Source organism: Anopheles gambiae, chromosome 3 (genome assembly GCF_943734735.2).
Source record: "Anopheles gambiae chromosome 3, idAnoGambNW_F1_1, whole genome shotgun sequence".
Taxonomy (NCBI): Eukaryota; Metazoa; Arthropoda; class Insecta; order Diptera; family Culicidae; genus Anopheles; species Anopheles gambiae.
The window spans coordinates 54,854,649-54,866,025 of record NC_064602.1 but is presented as its reverse complement, the minus strand read 5'-3'; the positions used below and the strand labels follow the sequence as shown (position 1 = coordinate 54,866,025).

The 11,377-nt window shown below is 39.0% G+C and overlaps 1 protein-coding gene across 1 annotated transcript; it reads right to left on the bottom strand.

Annotated features, from left to right (window-relative positions):
• Positions 1-5,103: 5,103 nt before the first annotated feature.
• On the bottom strand, positions 5,104-5,688 carry LOC133393123 (uncharacterized). The gene has a single exon (XM_061656583.1). It carries the CDS (start codon positions 5,686-5,688, stop codon positions 5,104-5,106), a length of 585 nt encoding a protein of 194 aa, XP_061512567.1.
• Between the last annotated feature and the right edge of the window lie 5,689 nt (positions 5,689-11,377).

Below are 11,377 nucleotides of genomic sequence, written 5' to 3'. Positions count from 1 at the left end.
AAATAAAAAGTCGATAGATGTTGGATGGGCATAGTCCTATCTTGACAGTCCGAACGAATCTGAATTGGTTTATTCGTACTCTTCTTCTATTTGGCGTTACGTCCTACGCGGACATGCCGGCCTATACAGGCTTTCGAGATTTAATTCATTACCACGTAGCCGGATAGTCCTTGCTACGAGGGGGGACGGTCCATAATACCATTATTATGGTCCATTATTTATACTCATAAGATGTTATGGGGTTCATACACTTGGTTATGGAATGTGTTTTTGTCCTAATTAAATGTTATTGTTATTGGTAACAATTTAAAATTGAATTGGTGTGAGTTGTTCTTCGGTGTGTGCCTATACTACGTTTTAGCGATAAGTTGCTATGCGTTCTCTGTTTGTCTACTTTACTGCAGTAACCCTTGATTTGCTTATTAGGCGCGTTTCAGGTGTTTTCAATAAGTGTGTCTCACTTGTTTTTATATGAACGGTGTGGCAATAACTCTTCCGGGGTGTTGTTATGGTATGATTTGATTTGCTAAGTGTTATATGAATGTGTTACAGTGCTGTGATATGGCTTTCCGAAGTGTATTATAATGTGTCTATAGCTGATAGTGTGTATTATAATACGTTCTGCATAGCAGATATGCTACAATGGGTTTTTACAATCTTAAGAATGGCTGAAAGTGTAAATTTCGTTTTGTTTAGAAAATATGGTAAAAGTAAGGATCATCTCTCAACACAACAAATTTTATTAGTTTTGGGTTATATTTATTATATTATATTATTTATTCCTATTACGAGTATTAGGCTGCTAATACACGACGCGCGTTTCCGCGCCGCGGAAACGCAGAGATGCTGGATATCTGCGGAACTGTTATACGCGCCCGCGGAAACGCGCGTCGTGTATTTGCGACCTTCCATTGATGCGCGGGAGTATAGCGAGCTGTTGTTCCGAACGTGTCGTGGACTTGAATGCCCCTTTTCCTAATCTATCTCTTTCTCGACCTCTCGAGAGATCGATCTCCATCGGTACCGGGACGGTGGGCACTCGTGCTCATCAGTCGACGAGAGATCGCTCTCGCGGAGAGCGTACTTGAGTGCCCCGCTTTGTAATGCATCCAACACTCAGGCTGGTATTCGGGGCGAGTACCGGCTTCGAACGACGAAATCCGTTCGACGCTCATGAGAGAATGAGAATCATGAGATACAACTGTCAAGCATTTAAAGACGTTTATATCTACGATTCAAGGATGGTTAAGTTTTGAATTTTGATTTTTTTGGCCGTTGGTATTGGATTTCATTCGTTACATCATTATTGGATGATTTGTTATGAATTATAAGGTAGCTTTACTCACTTTCTTTAAATTTGAATTTAAGTTATTTCAAATTAAGGAGCGACGACAGGATTGGATTTACTTTATAAAAAAGTATAAAAATACTGATTGATTTTATTTTCAAGAGTTATAAACGTTATTTACATGGTGAAAATGTTTGGCGATATTTTTCTATAAAGTTTTCAGCAGTGTAACAAATTTTAAATTTTAAAAGCAGTGTAACAAAATTAAATTTGACCTTAACATAAATATTCAAATATCTATGTATATATATATATATATATATATATATATATATATATATATATATATATATATATATATATATATATATATATATATATATATATATATATATATATATATATATATATATATATATATATATATATATATATATATATATATATATATATATATATATATATATATATATATATATATATATATATATATATATATATATATATACATATATATATATATATATATATTCGCTAGGATAACTAGGCCTATGACAAGTATTTAAAACAAAATGTTTCACTAAACACAACAGATCCCGAATACATAGAGGCGTTCGAAAAATCTAAAACTATCCTTACAATGGATCCTATACTTGTGTACCCGGATTTCCAAAAACCATTCACGCTAACTACAGATGCATCTAACTACGCTTTAGGTGCAGTCCTATCCCAAACTTTAAACTCAAGAGATCATCATATCGCGTTTGCCTCTCGAACCTTGAACCATGCAGAAATAAATTATTCAGCTACAGAAAAAGAGGCTCTTGCCATCATATGGGCGGTTGAAAAGTTTAGGCCATACCTATTTGGTCATAAATTTACGCTAGTAACCGATCACAAACCTCTTATTTTCATAAAAAATAGCATAAAAAACTCGAAAATTATTCGATGGAGGCTAACATTAGAAAACTATGACTATGACTAAACATTAGGCATTCCAAAACGGCTAAAAATTTCACGTAAAATCCTAATTGTTGCTCTTGCTGAAATCGTTGCTGTTGCCACTATCTCCGGCCTTTGAGAATAAGAATTGATGACTAGCAAATAATACATTCCATCGATAGGGCCAGCATAATCAACATGTATTCGCGGCCACGGAGCAGTCGATTCTGGCCACGAGATGGGTGTGCTATGCGCTGGTGACCTTGCAACCACTGCACACCGATGGCACCTTCTAACTTTTCACTCTATCTCTCGATCTATTCCGGGCCAATATACTTAGCTACTTGCCAGCGCTTTCGTCTTATCCATACCAGGATGGCCGTAATGTAGTTGTTGTAAACATCTTTCTCTCTGTGGCCCTGGTATTACCAACCGCTCACCAAAAAGTAAACATCCGTTTACGATGCACAGGGATTCACTCCTGCTTTGGAAATTTCGCAACTCTTGGTTCTCTACTTTCTTACTAGGCCATCCTTTGACCACATAATCTCTAACATTTCTTAATACCGGGTCTTAGTTGGTTTCGTTCAGTACTTCTTCTAATATCAATGGCATTATTTGCGTTACGCAGCCAATCATGGCTTGCAAATCCCTCTCTGTTTCGATGCTAGCAATAACATATTCTGCATCCGTTTTCTCATGATTTGCAATCAAGCGCGACAACAGGTCAGCATTACCAAATTTCTCCGTAGATACGTATTTAATGCTGAAATCATACAGCAGCAGCGTCAACGCCCAGCGTTGCAATCTATTCGCGGTATACACTGGTATTCCAGTGCGCGAGCCAAAAATACGCAGCAAGGGTGCATGATCCGTTTGGAGCGTGAAACGTCGCCCAAAGATCATTCGATGAAACTTAGTCACCGCATAAATTATTGCTAATCCTTCACGATCTGGCTGACTATAGTTTGTTTCAGTTTTAGTAAGAGCGCGTGATGCATGCTGAACTATTTTTATCGTGCCATCTGGCATTCTGTGTGTAATAGTGGCTCCTACTCTCACTGACGACGCATCAGCTGCCACTATTATCGGTTTCTTTGGGTCATAATAAGTCAGAAGGAGGTCTGAGCTTAACAACCGCTTAAACGTGTCAAACGCAATCTGACATTCTGGACTCCAATACCATTGCCCATCTTTTTTTAATAGCTCATCAAGCGGGTAACGAAGATTCCTCATTTGCGGCACAAACTTCCCATAATAGTTTATCGCTCCTAGGAATGAGCGTACTTCAGCAGGATTCTTCGGGGAAGGCATCTTCACAATCGCTTCAATCGTGGCAGGATCCGGGCGTTGTCCATCACGATCTAAAATATGACCAAGATATTTAATTTGCTTTTGGAAAAAGTTACACTTTTCAGGCCTTATTTTGAACCCATATTCCTGCAACTTCGCGAGCACCGCGCGAAGGTTTTCCATGTGGGTGTGTTCATCCGTTCCGCCAATCACGATGTCATCTAGGTACACCGCCACATCCTTTAACCCAGCTAGCATGGTCTCCATTAACTGCTGGAAGGCTCCTGGTGCGACCTTCACCCCAGGCGGATGTCGGTTATAAGCATATAACCCTCTGTGTGTGTTAACCGTTAGCAGCTCTCTGCACACTTGTTCCACTTCAACCTGTAGGAACGCATCGGTGAGGTCTATCTGGCTAAACATGGCCGAATTTGCCAAAGTTGAAAATATATCCTCCGGCAGCGGGATCGGATACTGGTGAGGCTGGAGTGCATCATTCAACCCCGTTGAGTAGTCGCCACATATACGAATGCTTCCACTCGCCTTGCGCACTACTACTATAGGCGCAGCCCAAGCTGAAAAATTAACACGGGTTATTATACCTTCTTTTTCCAGCCGGTCTAGCTCCTCGTCTACAGCGGGGCGCATCGCATATGAAACAGGACGCTTTGGACGAAATACGGGGGCTGCATCATTTTTCAGCTCCATCCTCACTTTTGCTTTCATGCAGTGCCCCAACTCGTGGGAAAATAATCCTTCAAAATCCCTAAATAATCCTTCAAAGTCAGCACCTAGTAACATCAGCGGCTCCTCAGTGACTCTCATCGTACATCGTTTAACTTGCTGCTTCAAAGCCACATGAGCACAAAATTCTCCTAGGATTTTCAGTTGGCTACCCGAAGCCGTTTTTGCCTTCACGGATGGCGGGCACAATGGAGGCTGTCCTATGGTCCTCCATTGCTCGATTGATATAATCGAAATATCAGCGCCCGTGTCCACCATCATTTTTATTGGCTCACCATTCAATATCACGTTCACGTGACCTTTGCCCTTACTGTTGACCATGTTCACGAGGACTGTTCTCACTTTGCTGTGGGTTTTCGATGCGATAAAACGTGCCGCTGCCCCACAGTGCCCTTCGTTATGACCATATTTTTGACACTGCCTGCACTTGTAATTTCTATACGTGCACTTTTGAGCATAGTGCCCCTCACCACAAAGCCAACATTTTGTAGTGGACTTAGCCGGTTGCATATCACGTTGCGTTGCTCCGTTACCGCGGTTCATTTGCCACTTTGGACCGTTTCGATTATACTTCCCGTCAGTCACGACGTTTATTTGTTTCTCGCTCTCTATCATCACGGCGTCCTTTTTCAATGTCACCATCTTTTGGCACATTTCGACTAACTGCGTTAGTGTGGTAACTTCGTTGTCCTCTATTCTGCTGAGCAACCGCAACCTTACATCGGCGTCTCTGTCGTCCTTCAGCCCGCACACAAACAAAAAACATTTAAACTGCTCCTCTGTCAGCCCCGCAAGCTCTGCTTCAACGACACTCTTATTTACGCGGCAACCGAACGTCACGTATCTTCCAAGCCACTTTTCTGCAACTGCAAGCACTTAAACCGCTTGCTGACCTCTGAGTCACGAGAACCAAACAGCGATTTCAGCGTACTTACAGTTTCCGCAAATTTGAAGTCTTTCGGCTTACGTGGCAGTACGTAGCTGGTGTACCGCTCATGCTCTGATTGCCCTAGCTTCCTCAGCAGCAGCCGCACCTTCGCGTCATCCTCCAGCTTACTGGCGTCCCTCTCGAACAGATCCTCATAACGCGAGAACCATCCGGCGAACGTCGTACTCTCCGGATCAAAGTGAAAATCTTTCACCTGGCCCTCCAGCACATCGCTAAGCTGCTCTGACCCATTCACGGTCTGCTTAAGCTGCGCTGTCTGCCAAATCTCGCCTATCAGCTTTTCCTGCTGCTTCATAAATGCTTGTTGCTGCTCCAGCATCATCTTGTGCTGTTGACGAAACAGCTCGTGAATCCAGCCGGGGCCAGAATCCGTTGGATCGACGCTTCCCGTGTCACCGCGATGGCCGCTGTGCGGTGGCCTCTCCCCCTCACCATTGTTCGTATGCTGGTTCCCTGCACCACTGGTATTCATTGTGCGTTTTCACTTTCGACGTTTGCACAGGTTCTTCTAACTCTCGTCGCCAATGTTGTATCGTTGTACTTTTACTGTTTATTTTTTCCTATCCGTACAATTACAATTACTATATCTTCGCAAATACCAGCAACGTCCGTACTCCGTCACGGTTCGTAGGAGAGAGCCCCGAACGCTCTCTTCCTTGCACCCACGATGCTATGCCCTCCACCCGAGCGGCACTCATCACTTCGTTCCCAGTGGCCGGCAACCTATCTTGTACTCTACAACACTTATAGCTTTCACTTGGATGACTTCAATAATGGTACATATGCGATCTGCAAGTAGATTGTAGATTTATTGGCAATGAATTAATCGACATAATATTTCAAATACAATTATGATGAACCTGGCTTATTTTTGAAAAAATCTAGCAAGAAATATCTATCTGCGGAACAACAAGCCTTCTTAGACACAAATCAAAATAAATTGTTGTAGTAATTTTAACAGTTTTTACATGAACAGTTCTTTGTACTCTGCAAATTTTTCTTCAATTATATATACCAAAAGCCGTGAGTTTTTAACACGTTATGTGTCAAGTGCCCGAAGGGCTCTTTCAGGGGCGTATACATTTAAATTTTCTAGAAGGTAGCTAGCGTCATGGTAATGCAAAAAATTGCATTACCGAAAATGCTCTCAGTAAATTGATAGACCGAAAATCAGTAAAACATGACATTAATATTAATGTTAATACTCAAATTCAGCAAAACTATTTATTACTGAACAGCTTTCAGTAAAAATATTATTGAAGCAAACTTTGGTATATATTATTGAAGCAAAATTTGCTGAGTACAAAAAATGTTTCGAAAGCGATTTGGAAACCAATGTAAAATGACTAAGAGATTATATCGACTTTTGATAAACAAGTTCTAATGAGTTATAACAAGAAATTCTTAAGGTGGCACACTTGCACCAAATTTCGCCTTTCGACCAAGTTTTACTAACTAGGGAAGAAAGAAATGGCCAGGATGGATAATTGATGATTCAGGGGTGTTTAAGTCATTGTTCAATGTGTGCTGCATATTTTGTTGCTGTTCAATTCTAGCGATCTTAAAATATTTCAGTTACTATTATTGATTTTTCATGTTTGATTGTGATTCCGCGGTAGGATTCATTTAGTTCATCATATTTTTGTGTGGTACCCATCTCTATACAACCTAAAATAATGTTTTTTTTTTTTTTAGAAAACTGCTTCGGTATCATTTTGAAACTTTTTATGAGAACCTTTAATATTAAATAATTACTATTTCTTAATAAGCATTCAAAAACAAGTGTCGTCATCGCTCGACTTTCATGATGTTTTCTCGTAGATCTTTTCAAAAAATATAAGCTATATTTTTGCAGCGCTATAACCGAGCGCTTGATAATAGCTGGTTGCAAAAATCCGCAGCTGTTCTGAACCATGCTCCTGAGAGCTTGACAAATTTCCCTATATTCTTGCAAACCACTATAACAACTTTATACTTTTTCACTAACGATTTTTTACATTTTACCGAGTGCTTCAAGTATAGGTAGTCCTCGAGCAACGAGGATGTAGAAATAGGCAGTTTTTAAATTTTAAAGTTCTTAGAGCAAGTTGTACTGATTTCCACATGGGTTAAATGCAAAATAAACTCCCTCCTGGTCGAATTTTCTGATTCTTTCAAGATGGTTTAAAATTGTAATTTTCTAAACCCTGTATGAAGAAGTTGTTATTGTTTTTATATTTTTGAACCTCTTGGGTCTCCTTCGCCTGTGTTAAGTTGTTTAGGTAACTTAAACCTTTGCCGCTTACTATACTGGTTAGTCAAACCTGTCCTCTGGTGAGTTGTGTGCTAACCTACTAAAACTACAACTTGATCATGCTGTACCTTTGTTTTTTTATAATTGTTAAATTAGGTTATTTTTTTAAAGGGTTATTATTTTTTTAAATTATTTGTGGTTCTCGGATAGAGTTTCATCAATATTAATGTTCACATTACAGGATTCCCTTAACTTTTTGTATCCGTTGCACTCTGTTAGTATTTGTTGGACTGAGATGTGTGTTCCGAAGTATTTGCAGAGTGATGGGGATTCTTATCATATTATTTGACAGTGAGTTAGTTTGGTATGATCAATACCCTGTCTTGATAGTACTTGTTGATATTTATTGTTATAAAGATCTGGCCATGGCTTGATCGTTAAGTTGATGGAATGTAATTTGTTAGATAATTCTTTTTACCATGTTTTTGCCAAGATCGTTTTTGCATTTTGTTATTTTATCTCGACTGGATTTTATATGTATATTTTTATATATGTATAAGTTCGAGGTTCTACCATAGTTTGCAAGTAGTGATAGGTCAAGTAACACTGTGCCACCACGCAGACACAGACCAGTACAATGTGCGAGCACAATTGTACATTTTATAAAATTGTGATGTCACACTGCGCACAATTTTGATGCTCCGCAGTTATTGTTTGCGCACAATTACACCGCGCTCTGACACCGATCGAACAAGACACCACATTTGTTTGGAATTTGATCGGTTCGAGACGATGTTTGTTTTGTTTGTCGGGGATGTTTGACGGGAAATCCTCACGTTTGTTCGACTCTGATTTGCGGGTTATACCAACGGGACACGAAGCGTAAACTCAAAAAGTTCACGCTTGATTTGTATGGTAGAGTATAAACTTCCCGTCAACAGATTATAGAGTTGTATGGCTTAAATCCAGTTTACGCCTCGTGTGACGTTCGTATAATTTCTGGTTCGATTGATGCGAGAGCGCGGTGTATCTGTGCGCGCTCAATAGCTGTGCGGAGCACAATAACTGTGCGTAGCACAAAAAGTGTGCGGAGCACAAAAAGTGTTCAAAGCACACTAACTGTGTGATAACACAGTAACACAGTAAGTGTAAGTACAGTGTGCGGTAACACAGTAACTGTGCGGTAACACAGTAACTGTGCGGTAACACAGTAACTGTGCGATAACACAGTAACTGTGCGGTCGCACAGTAGCTGTGTGCGCGCACAAAAACTGTGCGGGAATACAGCTACTGTGCGACCACGCATTAAGTGTGGTACCACGCACGCCCAGCACAGTAGATTGTGCGTGGTACCACAGCACCACTTAGTGAAAAGTGCTACTTGACCCAAGTTTGTCAGCTCATACGTTTCCTGAGATTTGTATATTGCTTGGAATCCAGCATAATGTAATATTGGACCTATTGCAGATTTCTTCTATTGAAATAATATGTGGGTCTTTTGTACGTCCATGTTCCAACGCTGCCAGAATGCTTGCACTATCAGTAAAAAATATGTTTGATTTGTATTCAATACAGTCCTCTTCGGCTATTGTGTTTATTGCAATGGCATCAGCTGAGAAAATGGAGGTAACTCCATTAAAACTAAAACTCCATGATCACAGTTTTATAGCGCATTTTGTATTATTGGAGTATATCCCACAACTAGCATGCTTGGAATTAATGGAACCGTCTGTGATTATTTTGTATTAATTAGAGTAGTTTAGATTTATATGGTCTATTTCGAGTTGATATGCTTGTGTAGGGATTGCTCTCGAGAGTTTTTGAATGGTCTAGTCTTTTTTTGGAGAGTTTTGGTTGCATGTTCGGTCTGATAACCGAGGAATTTTTAAAATATTAGGCAATTGGAGATTTGTAATGTTATTGTATTCTGAGTATGCTCCTTCAAGAAAGGATTTACCATCAAACCCCTTTTCGAGACAGTGGTAAGCTGATTCTACTTATGATGTATGTGAATGGAAGTTGACCGCTTTCGCACAGCAGAAAATTGATAGCGCTAGTTATAAACGAACCTGTAGCGTATGCAGCTGAATGGTAGATGGGAGCAATTCTTTTGTTAAATATTACTGACTGTTGTACAGCAGTTATGGTGACAGCCAGCATTTGATCAAGCGAAGCATGATCGTACGAGATGTTTTATATTTTCGGAAGCCTAACCTTTAAACAAGACTTATGTGGGATTTAGTAGAAGCTCTGAGAAAGTTGAAATGATGTGCATTGAATGTTAGCTTGGTACTAATAATTTCTCCTTGCACTTTGGATTTGTTTACGTTTGGAATTATTTGTTTTTCTATAGTGCTCTTTTTGTGTGGTTTGAAGTGGGTATGTTTGCAGGTGTGTAAAATTTTGCATTTATCTGGATCCACTTAAAAGCCAATTGATCTGCACCATTGGTTAAATTTGACAATTTCTTTTTGTAGCTTGAGTCTTGTTTCGTATGGGGAAGGGTCTGAGGAACTTGGGATTATATGTCATCTGCGTATATTAAAGGGAGTGAGTAATGTTTTGGGGGATTGATTGGAACATAGATTCGATACTTATAAGGAAAAGCAAGGGGACGAGGAATAATTATTATTGGGAGTTACGAATAGTTATGTTGAGTGACTATAATGGTTTTGCAATGTCTTATTTAAAATTGTAATTTTCTAAACCCTGCACGAAGAAGTTGTTATTGTTTTTATATTTTTGAACCTCTTGGGTCTCCTTCGCCTGTGTTAAGTTGTTTAGGTAACTTAAACCTTTGCCGCTTACTATACTGGTTAGTCAAACCTGTCCTCTGGTGAGTTGTGTGCTAACCTATTACAAAATGACTAGAACTACTAGAAAATGACAATGAACATAGCTCATTAACGTGCTGATAACACCAAACTACATTTTGAGATATTATTGTTTGAAAAGCAGGCAGCCGTGCACAAACATCATTTATGTTGCTTCCAGTATGATTTGAATTTTGCATTTGCATGATGTACAAATATTTACAGGTTTATGTTCAAATTTTATAATTTTATTTTATATTTTTATTGTATACCAATAGTGAGTGTTAAAAAAGTATTGAGTTTAATTGTTTAGATTTATATTTTTTATATTCTTTCCAAACAAGATTAAAAGGTCAATTGTTTATTGATAAGGTGTAATTTGCTTGTTATTTTTTTACAGGAATACTTCGTTATAAGGTAGACTTTCAAAGCATGCAGCTGGATGAATTGGATAATGATTGTTTCGACCTGGAAGACTATTAAACAACAACAAGCTGTTTTTAAAGTGCATGATTGACTATACATGCTAATGGAATAATAGTGATGTACACCTCTTAATATCCATCTTAAAAATTAAAAATATATAAAGCAAAGGATAAATTTGTAAGATCCCGTTCGAAATTGGAGAGATTTAAAAACTTCCATAAATACACCATTCTCCCAGAAAGCGAGAAAATGAAAAAAAGTCAGTTAGACGATTTATGTAGGCACGAAGTATAAATGTTTTGTTTTATTTTGCTACTCGATGCCTGTGGAAACAAGCAAAGAAAATAACGTTGAGAAATATATTAATTTTTGATAAACTAATTAAAAGGTCTCCAAACTTTTCAGAAATTCAGGGTTCAGTGTGTAGTATGTACGTACACGTCACAACTGGACGTCGATTATCGCGGTAGGTCAGTGTCTTCGCTTATATGTATCGAGATAGCACAACACTTTGTTCGAAGCGGATTTATCGCCACTCGATCGTCCAGGCGATCCCTTACTGGAAACGTTGGAGTTTATAAGCATTACCTTGGGAAGGGGACATAACTGAACTCTTTAAATAAAAAGTCGATAGATGTTGGATGGGCATAGTCCTATCTTGACAGTCCGAACGAATCTGAATTGGTTTA